This window comes from Oncorhynchus tshawytscha, linkage group LG02 (assembly GCF_018296145.1).
Source record: "Oncorhynchus tshawytscha isolate Ot180627B linkage group LG02, Otsh_v2.0, whole genome shotgun sequence".
In the NCBI taxonomy this organism is placed as follows: Eukaryota; Metazoa; Chordata; class Actinopteri; order Salmoniformes; family Salmonidae; genus Oncorhynchus; species Oncorhynchus tshawytscha.
The window spans coordinates 45,056,456-45,070,459 of NC_056430.1; the positions used below are offsets into that span (position 1 = coordinate 45,056,456).

General features: G+C 43.5%; 1 protein-coding gene across 2 annotated transcripts in view; it reads right to left on the reverse strand.

The window, feature by feature from the left end:
* The window catches only part of LOC112244792 (laminin subunit beta-3-like), a 28,041-nt gene that overhangs the window by 10,600 nt on the left and 3,437 nt on the right, over positions 1-14,004 (reverse strand). For both annotated transcript variants that reach the window (XM_024412591.2, XM_024412592.2), the window contains exons 4-8: positions 5,450-5,564; positions 5,275-5,348; positions 4,962-5,153; positions 4,728-4,791; positions 4,333-4,520 (exon numbers count right to left, since the gene is read on the reverse strand). In XM_024412591.2, coding sequence (XP_024268359.1) covers positions 4,333-4,520; positions 4,728-4,791; positions 4,962-5,153; positions 5,275-5,348; positions 5,450-5,564 — 633 coding nt within the window. The remainder of the gene's footprint in view (positions 1-4,332; positions 4,521-4,727; positions 4,792-4,961; positions 5,154-5,274; positions 5,349-5,449; positions 5,565-14,004) is intronic.

Genomic DNA, 14,004 nt, shown 5'->3' on the forward strand with positions numbered 1-14,004 from the left:
ATAAATAAGGTTCATGAAATCTAGAAAATTAATTTACTGACCATCTCAGAAACTCACTTAGATAATACCTTTGGTATAGTGGTAGCAATACCTATAAAGCCCAATCTTGTAGGAAGTTGCTATAGACCACCGCGCTAACAGTCAGTATCTGGATAATATGTGTGAAATGCTTGATAATGTATGTGATATCAACAGAAAAGTATATTTTCTGGGTGACCTAACTATTGACTAGCTTTTGTCAAGCTGCCCACTCAAGAAAAAGCTTAAAACTGTAACCAGTGCCTGCAACCCTGGTTCAGGTTATCAGTCAACCTACCAGAGTATTTACAAACAGCCCAGGGATGAAATCCACATCCACATGTATTGATCACATCTTTGGTAACGCTGCAGAAATCTGCTGTAAAGCTGTATCCAAATCCATCAGATGTAGCGATGACAATATGGTAGCCATATCTAGGAAAACCAGAGATCCAAAGGCTAGACCTAATATTGTGTATAAAAAGGTCCTACAAGAGGTTTTGTAGTGATTCCTATGTTGATGTAAAGAATATTTGCTGGTCTGTGGTGTGTATTTTTTACATTTGACCTTTATTTAACTAGGCATGTCAGTTAAGAACCAATTCTTATTTTCAATGGTGGCCTAGGAACAGTGGGTTAACTGCCTGTTCAGGGGCAGAACGACAGATTTGTACCTTGTCAGCTCAGGAATTTGAACATGAAACCTTTCGGTTACTAGTCCAACGCTCTAACCACTAGGCTACCCTGCCGCCCCAATGAGAAGCAACCAGACGCTGCACTTGACACATTTATGAAATGAGTTACTCCAGTTACTAAAAAGCATGCACCCATTAAGAAAATTACTGTAAAAACTGTTAAATCCCAGTAATTGATGAGGAATTGAAAAATGTTATGGTTGAGAGGGAAGAGGCAAAAGGAATGGCAAATAAGTCTTGCTGCACAACCGATTGGCAAACCTACTGCAAATTGAGAAATCATGTGACTGAACAGAACAAAAATAATTATACTATGAAACAAAGATAAATTATATAAAGAATTATAGTAAAACGCTTTGGAGCACCTTAAATTACATTTTGGGAAAAAAGGCATACTCAGCTCAAATTTAGACATGACATGCCAGCAACAAACGCAGAACCAACACATCCAAGTATAACTGATCAAATTATGAAAGACAAGTGTTGTAATTTTGAATTCAGTAAAGTGAATGTGGAAGAGGTGAAAACATGATTGTTGTCTATCAAAAATGACAAGCCACCTGGGTCTTGACAATTTGGACAGAAAATTACTAAGGATGATAGCGGAGTATATTGCCACTCCTATTTGCCATCTCTTCTATCTAAGCTTACAAAAAAGTGTGTGCCCTCAGGCCTGAAGGGAAGCAAAAGTCATTCCACTACCAAGAACAGTAAAGCCCCATTTACTGGCTCAAATAACTGCCCAATCAGCCTGTTACCAAGGCTTAGTAAACTTTAGGAAAAAATTGTGTTTGACCAGATACAATGCTAGTTTACAGGAAATAAATTAACAACAGACGTTCAGCACGCTTATAGAGACGTGCATTCAAACATGCACATTCAACTTACACAAATGACTGATGATTCGCTGAGAGAAATTGATAATAAAAGATAGTGGGAGCTGTTTTGTTAGACTTCAGTGCGGCTTTTGACATTATCGATCATAGTATACTGCTATAAAAATGTATATGTTATGGCTTTATACCCCTTTACACTGTGGATTGAGAGTTACCTGTCTAACAGAACACAGAGGGTGTTCTTTAATGGTAGCCTCTCCAACATAATCCAGGTAGAATCAGGCATTCCCCAGGGTAGCTGTCTAGGCCCCTTACTTTTTAAAATCTTTACTAATGACCTGCCACTGGTTCTGAGTAAAGCCTGTGTGTCTATGTATGCGGATGACTCAACACTATACACGTCAGCTACTACAGTGAGTGAAATCACTGCAACACTTAACAAAGAGCTGCAGTCAGTTTCAGATTAGGTGGCAATAAATAGCTTAGTCCCACATATTTCAAACTAAAAGCATTATATTGAGACAAATCATTCACTAAACCCTAAACCTCAACTAAATCATGTAATGAACAATGTGGAAATTGTGCAAGTTGAGGAGACTAAACTGCTTGGAGTAACCCTGGATTGTAAAACTGTTATGGTGAAAACATATTGGTGCAACAGTAGCTAAGATGAGGAGAGGCCTGTCCATATTAAAGTGCTGCTCTACCTTCTTAACAACAATATCCACAAGGCAGGTCCTACAGGCCCTAGAGGGACTTGGGAAAATTACAACTGGCCCAGAACATGGTAGCACGGCTGGCCCTTAAATGTACATGAAGAGCTAACATTAATAATATGCATGTCAATCTCTCATGGCTCAAAGTGGAGGAGAGATTGACTTCATCACTACTTGCTTTTGTAAGAAGTATTAACTTGTTGAATGCACAGAGGTGTCTGTCTAAACTACTCGCACACAGCTCGGACACCCATGCATACCCACAAGACATGCCACCAGAGGTCTCGTCACAGTTCTCTAGTCCAGAACGGACTATGACAGGCGCACAGTACTACATACAGCCATGTAGCCATGGCTCTCTCTATTCCACATCAAGTAACTCACGCAAGCAGTAAAATCTGATTTTAAAAAATACAGATAAAAATACACCTTGTGGAACAACGAGGACTGTGAAGAGTCACAAACACAGGTACAAACACACATAACATACACAATATATACACACGTACACCTGGATTGTGTGTAGTAGTAGAGTAGTGGCCTGAGGGCACACACTTAATGTATTGTGAAATCTGTTGGAAAATGTATTTTAGTGTTTAGAATGTATATTATAATGTAAATTACTGCCTTCATTATTGCTGGACCCCAGGAGGAGTAGCTGCTGCCAAGGGGATCCATAAGAAATATAAATAAATATAAATACAAACAGTATATAAACACTAAATAGGTCAGGAATGGAAAATGGAACAGAAATGAATTATTTAGGCTATATTATTTCAATTATTTCAAGGCTCTAGCCTACAAAGAAATATATTGTGAAGCATTTGTGAGTGTGACACACTATGCTGGTTGGGAGTCAGGGACATTAAGCGCTCAGCATTTAAACATTTTGTTGTATAAAATCATTTTAATCTATAAATGGTCCATATAGGTTGTGACCTACTTAGAATTAAATATAAAATTAAACAAAAAATGTCTTATTAGGCTCAGTCTACAGTGCCTTTGAATTCATTTTTAGAAACACCAGTTTGGCCAGAGTCTGTGGTTTCTGGCTCATATGATGGCATCTGGAGAGCAGGTCAATAGCGAAGAGTATCCTCTCCACGCTTGCAGAACAACTAGGGATGCTAAATACCCTTTTGTCCACTCTTGCCAGGCTGGACAGGGATGCAGAGTTTTCTTCTATAGATAGGTCTAAAAGGTTTTTAGGCAAAATGACCCATTCAAAACGGAAAGCTCCTTAGAAGTTGGAATATGCCAGGCCTATTGGACCAAAATCAATAATGGCTTATTGTATAGATGATAATAGAACAAAAATGAAGGAAACTTTTAAGGGATCTGATTTTGCGTTTATAAATACTTTGCTACAATGACACACTTCATTAGCTACCCACCTTGTAACATGTGCATGTAGTAAATACACCATCAGACTTTTGGGATAGGTGTCTTTTCAACTCCATGACTAGCTAAAGCAAGTGTCCATAGCAGCACACAAGTAGACTACAAATGCACGCTGGGCTGGGCATGACGTGAGCACATGAAGTGAGCGCTATTGGAGTGGGCGAGAAGGCCGATGCTCCATCCTTTGGGAATCTCGCTCCACGCTCCAGTCAAATTGGGCACGCTTCTCGCTTCGCTCCGCTCACATACTCTGGTTGGGTATAGGTGGTTGGTAATAGTCTTAGGCAGACAGCAGTTGGTCTGTAGATGTGTGTTGTATGCGTTAGGTATACTATAACTGTGTGTTAGGTGGTTGGCAGTAGTATCATACCTGTGTGCTAGGCATCTGGTTGGCAGTAGTATCATACCTGTGTGCTAGGCATCTGGTTGGCAGTGGTATCATACCTGTGTGCTAGGCATCTGGTTGGCAGTGGTATCATACCTGTGTGCTAGGCATCTGGTTGGCAGTGGTATCATACCTGTGTGCTAGGCATCTGGTTGGCAGTAGTATCATACCTGTGTGCTAGGCATCTGGTTGGCAGTAGTATCATACCTGTGTGCTAGGCATCTGGTTGGCAGTGGTATCATACCTGTGTGCTAGGCATCTGGTTGGCAGTAGTATCATACCTGTGTGCTAGGCATCTGGTTGGCAGTAGTATCCTGCAGACAGCGGTTGGCATGGCCGTGGCAGAGGCAGGTGCCCATCACTCTCATCTCTCTGAGGGCATAAAACAGAGAGGGGGTGCGGCCGGGCAAGCGGGGCACAGCACCCAGCTCAGTCAACTTCACCCGCAGGCCTGTCAATCCTGACACCTCTGGGGACCGAGAGAGAGCTGTCAATCACTGGGCAAAGCATCTCATTGAATCAGGAATGTTCAATCATGAAAGGTGTAAGTGGCTCTGGAGGAGATCACTTGCTAAATGGCTCAAATATAATGCATAAGGACATTACATTGTCCATAGTAACAGTGGGTGAGTGTCATGGATGGGTAAGTGAATATTCTTGATCATGTTTATCTTACCTTGAATCTTCTGCCCATTGGGGACGCTGATGCTAGAGAACTGGCGCAAGGGGCTGAACTGAATCTGTGTAATGCAATGAGGAAAATCAAAAAGGGGAACAGCAGAACATTTCATCTCTGGCTAACACAAATTATCATGGGAATTTCCTCCAGTTTCCAACGTTGTTACCCCGTTATCTCATAAACCCTACATTGTGGGAGGCAACTGTCTGCCTAGGGAGACTACACCCTTACAGTCTGGTCCTGGTAAGAGTAAGCGGGGACGGGAGGTAGGGTGTAGCAGTAGGTCTGGTCCAGAGAGTGTGGCATTGTCATGGCAATGCCAGGGAAGGCCGAGCGACAGTCTGAGGCCATGTAGAGTGACGGTTGCCAGGTTTGACCATTATCCAACGTCCTCTCCACCACCAGCGCACTAGGGCGGGGACCCTGTGTATAGAGGCAACCGTAAAATCAGTCCATAAGATTGTACAGCATTTTTAAAAAAGACAATTCTGCCCTTGCACATTGGAAAAGCCCTGACCATGCTGCTCTGGCAGCTGGGTCTTACCTTGAAGGTCAGAATGATGGTGTCCAGCTGAAACAGGTTCTGTAGGTCCAACTGTAGGGTGACCGGACTCACGTCTAAAGAAACATAGGTTTACTTTATTTTGGTGGGTCACGATAAGAAAGTTTTAGGATGGGTCACTCACAACACGTGTCCTGTAGCTCTGTAATCCCCTCACCTTTCCTGGCCTGCCACCACCTGTTGGGTCCAGCGGTGGATAGAACGTTCTGGATGGTGTGAGCCAACTGACTGGATGGGTTCCCGGAGTCACAGGTACAGCACTTCATCCTCCACTGAGAGAGAGAAAGATACTACTTAGCATAATTTACTGTATATAAGGTCATGCAAACAAAGTATGTTTGATTTTTAGAATGTAAGGGGGATAAAAAATATATATAAATAAATCTAAAGATATTTAAATACATCTAAACCAGATTAGATTGGTTTATCATTAACGTTAATGGTTGTGCTCAAGCTGTGCTCTGCCCTTTGTCTTATGCAACATAACTCAGAACTGTAACAGTACACACACAGTGTGTCTTTGTGTTTGGGAATGCATGCATGCGTACATGTGTGTCCCTTGACCTCTGTAGAGAATGTGAGTTATTGGTCAGCACACATTCAAACAGCACACTATTCGTGGGAGGTTTATATGCCTTCACTTTGACAAGAAATCCTAATTTATCAGACAAATGTGGACTGAGGAAACGCGAGAGCAATCACACAGCAACAAGACAGAACAAGGTATCAGTTCCTCCTCCAACACAATGGAACCACTCACAATGACCAATGTGCAACTAAATGTTCATGTGGATCTTCCCACAGACACCACAGATAACACTGAGGTAAAGCCATGATATCTCAAATCAATACAACGCTGATGGGAAGGCTCTTGCATAACACTAGTGAAGTGGTTTTTCTACATGCATTATGTGACCCAAGATCACTTGGTCCACACACAGGACTAAAGTCTGCAAAAACACTACAGTGGATAGTGTAGTATTTACTGTAGTATACTGTAGTATTTACAGTTAACTATGGTATAAATATTGTAGTAAAAGAAAACTAGTATATACTATAGTAAATCATGTAGTGTTTTTGCAGACTGTAGTATACTGTAATATTTACTGTAGTGTTTTTGTTTTATTATCTTTGACATGGAAGTGGAGGCTTTCTCCTTCAGGAATGCTACTGGAAAAATACTAAAAGAGCAAATGTTCCATAACCTGTAGGTATGCAGGACTGGGGTCTGAACCGCTAATTCAGCGCTTCGCTTCGTTTCTATAACCTGTAGGGTTCCCACTAACGTCTGTCCCATATTGAGATATTGGAGAGGGTAATGGGCAGGGTATTTGAAAATAAGATACTGTAGAATTTACTATAGTAAAAAAAAGGGTTGTGTTTTTGCAAACTGTAGTGTATTTGTGGATTATTTCTATTTTTTATAATACTTTCGTATTTACTATAGTATTTTACAATGTTTTATAATAAGTACTACACACGACCCAGGGATACTACAGTGTGTAATATAGTATTCTACAGTATACTTCTGTTTACTATAGAATGCTATAGTAAGTATTGTAGTATTCTATAGTTAACTGTAGTACTGTAGTGGGTTCGCTGACTGCCAACATCCTTCTACCACCCCTTGCAATCAAAAAAATCACTACCAATACCTCCAATGACCCTCCCCTCCAACCCCCTCGTCTCCACTACCCTACACCTCCACCTCCACCTCCACCTCCACCTCCACCTCCACCTCCACCTCCACCTCAGCTTGCCCTGGTCGGAGCGGGTTGGGACTGGGGCTGGAGCAGTTACTTGGCATGAGTCAGGCTGGCTGGCCTCTCTAGTCTGTCACAGAGGCCATGGCTTTGTACCCCACCGGGTGAAAGGTTACACTGGACATTTCAACACCAGCTATGGCCACTGACAATCTATCTAGCTTGCTCGTTCTCTTTTTACTACTCTCGTTTTCCCTCTCCAGGCACCATCGCATGAGCCTGTAGCCACAGACTCTGGCCAAACTGGAGTTTCTAAAAATGTATTCAAAGGCACTGTAGACTGAGGCTAATAAGGCATTTTTTCATTTCATTTGTATTTAATTATAAGTCACAGCCCATATGCGCAATTTATAGACTATAATGATTTTATACAACGAAATATTGTCTAAGTTAACATATGGCATTGTTTTAAGATGGTCATACCAAGGATTACTTAGCTATTTGATTTTGAATTGTAAGACTCCTTAATGTATCAGAACATTGTCTTTCTTGCTCTCTCTCTCTCTCTCTCTCTCCCTCTGTCTCTCGTTTGCTTACTCACTCTCTTTCTCTCTCCTTCTGCCGACCCCCCTCAATCCCTCTGAACCACGATTTCAAAAGTCAACAGGCAAGCTGCTGATTTCATCAAACAAACGAAAATCTGTCTGCACACATGCGCCCACACACGTCTGCACACATGCGCCCACACACGTCTACACACATGCGCCCACACACGTCTGCACACACGCGCCCACACACGTCTGCACACACACACGTCTGCACACACGCGCACACACACACTTACTGCAGTTTCAGTGTACAAACACATTATTCATACACTGTTATAGACAGAAATATGTCCACTAATGTGTGAAGTATAGTCCATGTTGTATAACAACTTTAGACTGTAATGTCAATTGGATGGCAATGATGTGATAATATTATTGTCTTCTGGTAAAGTCCCTGTGAAATGTTCCCTAACCAATGGCGTGGTAAAGAGGGAAATATATTCTCCTGTACTGTATGGGGAGATGCATGTCCTGACACAATTGAAAGGTTCAGAATTCAACAGTGGGTCGGGAATTGACACCCTTGATAAAGATGAGCAAAAATGGCTGCATACAATAAGTAATTCAAATACTCATCTATATTGTATCCTATGGGACTCCCAATCACATCCGGCCGTGATTGGGTGTCCCATGGGGCGGCTCACAATTGGCCCAGTGTCGTCTGGGTTTGGCCGGGGTAGGCAGTCATTGTAAATAGGAATTTGTTCTTAACTGACTTGCCTACTTAAATAAAGGTTAAATATAAATACAAATTAAATGGTCTGACAAACACCACTCTAGCTCTGTCACCTTTCACCACAGATGTGGAAGAGGGAAGGGTAATATTGGCGGATGCGCTGGATTTTGATGGGGACTTTTGTGTTATGTTAATTAGATTTCCACAGGGTTAATTTAATACAATGAAACGCTGTTTAAACACTTAATTTCCCTGACTCCCTACCAGCCTAGCATGTCGCACTCGCAAGTGCTTCACAATGTATTTCTTTGTAGCTACAGCCTTGAAATAATAGAAATAATATAACATAAATAATTCATTTCAGTTCCTTCTGACCTATTTAGAGTGTTTATATGCGGTTCAATAGGACAATTGGAATTTTAATGAATGAAGCGAATGGAAAGGACTTGGCGCACAGGGCTTCCGAGTGGCGCAGTGGTCTAAGACACTGCATCTCAGTGCAAAAGGCATCACTACAGTCCCTGGTTTGATTCCAGGCTGTATCACATCCAGCCGTGAGTCCCACAGGGTGGCGCACAATTGGCCCAGCGTCGTCCGGGTTTGGCCGTGGTAGGCTGTCATTGTAAATAAGAATTTGTTTTTAACTGACTTGACTAGTTAAATAAAGGTTACATTTTAAAAATTGACAGGAGTGCTGTGCAAGCACTGATGAGCGGGATTTTCGACCGCTCAACTCCGCTCACATACTCTGGTTGAAGGACGGAGACTGAGATGGCCATTGCACTGTCTATCCCATGCAAAAAAACAAATCCACTTTCAAACCAACAACTCCGGCCATCAGAATCACTGTGTTATCTAAACCCTTTTGAGATGTGTGACTTGGTGGAGGGGGAAAAAAAACATTTGATTTCACCTCATTTGAACATTTTGTCATAAAGAGCACATGTTCAGCTTAATCAAAAAAAAGTGTTTTCCCATCTCAAGAGGTTTTAAAACTAACAGGGTTGACGATTTAATTTGAAATCAGCCATAAATCCCCTTGTGACAGGGGAAATGTAGGTTTGTTGTGTGCAACAGGGAGGGGATATTGCATGCAAGCTTCAAACATTTCTAGCCTGTCTATCTATGGGTCACAGGGTTGATGACGTGTTATGTTCAACCCACTCCGTTTCCCACCACAAAACACCAGAAAATGGCCAAAATGATTAGAACCAGCTCACTGGCTTTTACACTATGATTTTACTATTAGATGTTCAACGCTTCTTTTGAAACATTGATAGTTTCACCATATAAAAACTAGAGTTCAGTTCACATAACAGGGTTGACCTTAAAATTAGGGACAGTTTTTTTTTTTTTTACTTTCAAATGAATCACTAATCATGTTAAATAAATTAACAATCCTCAGAAAAGACTTCGTCAAAGCAAGAAAATAACCAGGGCTTTAATAGTCATGGTGAAAATGTGGAGAAATGTTGGGGTTAAGTAGGTTCAAATCTTCCTGTCAGTCACAGAGGGTGCGCAGAGGGACATAGGGACAAAAAAAAAAAAAAAAAAATGTCAAAACGTCAAATTCTGTCACTTGAGCCAGTCTTTATTCATATCACATATCTGAATGATTGAATTCTCCACGTGGTCTATATTAAAGAGCACTTCATTGAATATGATAGGCTTTTCAAATATCGGTACATCATTTCTAATTCAAATATCAAAAGGGCCTCATTTTGTGGAACAACCCATATGCTCTGGCATCAGCCCTGACCCTGGTCTGTCAGTGTGTCTATTTCTGGACCAGTGGTCAGTACTCCGAGATTGACCACAAGACAGAGATGCTGAAAGGACTGCACTGTTCCTTGTTTGAGTGGCTTTCTAAGACTTTGAGTGAATGTATCGTTGCCAGTGAACAGCATTCTGGCTATTCATTAATTACAGAAACAACTTCCCAATTCGTCAGAACACAACCAGCAGCATCAGATGGAACACAAATTATAATTATTGTAAAAAAAAAAAAAATAACAATCCCACATATTGGAGAATTAAGATGAATGCATGCATCCTTCTAGATTAGGCTTCTAGTGTTATAGCTTACAAAGGCAGCCCATTTCTGATATTTTACCCAATTATTGGCAAAAGACCTGATCTGATTGCTCAAAAGACGAATTAGTTAGAAAAACAAACAATTGGGTTACCTGTGTAAACACAGCCTTTTTTAAAAATACAGTTTGGTATCGTCTGCTTCAGACACAAGACTTCCTGGACCTGGTCAGTGTCCAGCCAATCAGTGCCCCTTAGGCTGCATTCTGCTACGGATAATATGGAGAAACTCTGCCAGACCACTGGAATCTGACCAGAATAGATTAGTCTGCCAATGTAGCAGCCTGTATCAAAGTGTGTTTGTATGGCCAGCTGGCTGGCTTTTTGGACCAGAGGACAGATACTAACGCCACAGAGGCATGGACCATGGTACCACAGGGAGAGAGTTCTGTCCTGGGCCACTCATGTTGCCCCCCCTTCTGGGCGGCAGGGTAGCCTAGTGGTTAGAGCGTTGGACTAGTAACTGAAACGTTGCAAGTTCAAATCCCCAAGCTGACAAGGTACAAATCTGTTATTCTGCCCCTGAACAGGCAGTTAGCCCACTGTTCCTAGGCCGTCATTGAAAATAAGAATTTGTTCTTAACTGACTTGCCTAGTTAAATAAATAAAGGTTATTAATAAGCCCCTTATCGGTACCTTTTTATATGAAAATTATAAAGCCATCACAATTGAATCAGATTTCCATGGTGGGTGGACTGGTGGCAATATTTGATTCCCCATTTTAAATGTCTGCATTACACTCACTGTAGGAGGCTGCTGAGGGGAGAACGGCTCATAATAATGTCCGGAACGGAGCGAATGGTATCAAACACCTGGAGACCATGCATTTGATGCAATTCCACCTTTTCTGCTTCAGTCATTAACAAGAGCCAGTTCTCCACAATTAAGGTGCCACTAACCTCCTGTGCTGTATATCTCTCAAACATGAGAACTGTGGAAAGGTACTACACAGGGAACAATGGATAATTCTATAAATAAAGAAAAAAATGTAAACAGAAAATATATGAGTAAATATATGAGTAAAAATATATGAGTAAAAATCATAGTCTGAAATTAGGTCACAGATTGGAACCTGATATGGTTAGTAGGCTCGACCTGGTCTCGAAGCCAGCTATTGGCTAAGATCCCCTCCCTGAGGAAAATGGGACCAGCCTTGCCTTTCTCATCTCTGATTAGTTCATACCAAACCCTGAAGGAAAATCACTTTGAGCCATGTTGGCTTGTTGCTATCAACAACTCTCTGGCAACTGCCAGTGCCAAGGGCGTGTCAAGGGTAGAGGAGAGTGTTGGGCAAGAGAGAGGAGTCTCGCAGTCTCACTGTGCCAAAACAAATCCAGAAATATACTCCATAATAGATCTGTCAGCAGTGGACAGGAAGGCCAAGCCTCCTATCCACTCTCTCTATAACCTACTGTATCCTTGTTTCTACCCCCTCTCTCTATCCCTCTCTTCTATACCTCTTTCTGTCACACCCTGATCTGTTTCACCGGTCTTGTGCTTGTCTCCACCCCCCTCCAGGCGTCGCCCATTTTCCCTGTGCATTTATACCTGTGTTTTCTGTTTGTCTGTTGCCAGTCTGTCTTGTCTCGTCAAGCCTGCCAGAGTTTTTCCAGTACTCTTGTTTTTCTCTCTAGTCCCTGTTTCATAGTTTTCCCGGTTTTGACCACACTGCCCGCCCTGACCCCGAGCCTGCCTGCCGTTCTGTACCTTGTGACACTGCCCTGGATTACTGACCTCTGCCTGCCCTGACCCTGAGCCTACCTGCCGTTCTGTACCTTTCGGAATCTGTTCTGGGTTACCGACCTCTGCCTGCCCCTGACCTCTTGCTTGCCTGCCCCCTGTTTTTGTAATGAACTTTTGTTACTTAGAACTGAGGCCCTCGTCCTTCCACTCATAACGCTAATGTCCGAGCTTACCCGAGTTCCCCCGAGAGTTTCCGAGGTTTGCCGACTCGCATTTTTCGGAGCAGATGCAACTCGGCAGAGCTAGGCTGTCTCCAGCCGAATGCTTACGCAGACTTAACACCCAGAGTTGTCTGTATTGAGGAACTGCCGGTCACTATGTGTCATCCGGTCTTTTAAAGAGACCAGGCTCATCAGTATGTATGAGTAGACTGGTGGGCCATACAGATAGTTTTTCTTCTGCCCTTACTCGCACCCGTCTCCATACCATCCTGCTGTGGGGCGACCAGTCTATATCTCTCTGGGTTCTCATTGACTCTGGGGCCGACTAGAGTTTCATGGACGCCACCCTGGTGTCTGAGCTGGGCATCCCCACTCAGCCCCTCTCCACTCTTCTGAGCGTTAGAGCACTGGATGGTCGCTCTATAGGCAGGGTTACCCACAATACTACTCCTATCCACCTGCGTGTGTCCGGAACCACAGTGAGTCTATACAGTTTATGCTCATCAAGTCTCCTCAGGTTCCCGTGGTATTGGGCTTTTCTTGACTCCAGCGCCACAATCCCCTGGACTGCTGGTACTATTGTGGGCTGGAACCAGTTCTACCACGCCCATTGCTTGAAGTCTGCGCAGCCTGCCCCAGGGCATATTCCTGTGGGCTCAGAAGAAGCCTCGAACCTCTCTGCCGTTCCCGCGGAGTACCAGGATCTCCGGGAGGTTTTCAGCGTGACCTGGGCCACTTTGCTTCCTCCGAATCGACCCTATGACTGCAGGATCAATATTCTCCCGGGCACTAGACCATCCCGGGGACGGCTGTATTCACTGTCGGGTCCGGAGACCGAGGCTATGAAGACCTACATCGAGGACTCCCTGGCTGCAGGGGTTTTTCGTCCTTCTGCCTCCTGGAGAACCAGCTGTTTGTCAAAGCCAAAAAATGTGAATTCCATCGCTCCAACATCTCCTTCTTTCTTATGTTACATCATCACTGCGTGGAATGTGCAGATCCGGAAAAGGTGAGAGCAGTGGTGGATTGGCTCCAACCCACATCCAGAGTGCAGCTGCAACGTTTCTTCAGATTTTCCTATTTCTATTGCCGATTTATCCGGAGTTACAGCACCCTGGATTCCTCCCTGTCAGCACTCACCTCTCCCAAGGTCCCGTTCACGTGGTCCCCAGCTGCTGACTGTGCATTCCTGGACCTTAAGCACCGCTTCACCACCGCTCCCATATTGATCCATCCGGACCCGTCCCGTCAGTTCGTGGTGGAGGTAGATGCTTCAGATGTTGGAGTGGGGGCGGTCCTTTCCCAGCTTTCTGCTCTGTACCTTAAGCTGCATCCCTGCGCCGCCTTCTCCCATCGCCTTAACGCCACGGAGAGGAATTAGGATGTGGGGAATTGAGAACTACATGCAGTGAAGATGGCCTTGGAGGAGTGGTAAGAGGGGGGGGGAGCTTCCATTCATAGTGTGGATGGATCACAAGACCCTGGAATATCTCCGTACTGCCAAGTGTCTCAACTCCAGGCAAGGTCGATGGGCTCTGTTCGTCACCCGGTTCAACTTCACCACCTCCTACCGGCTGGGATTTAAGAATGTTAAGCCGGACGCACTTTCATGCCGCAATTGCCCCGCTTCTACACCCTCAGACCCCGAGACCATTCTTCCTACCTCGTACCCGGCGGCTACTCTCGTCTTTGGTATAGAGAACCAGGGGGGGCCCGGCTAATCGGATGTT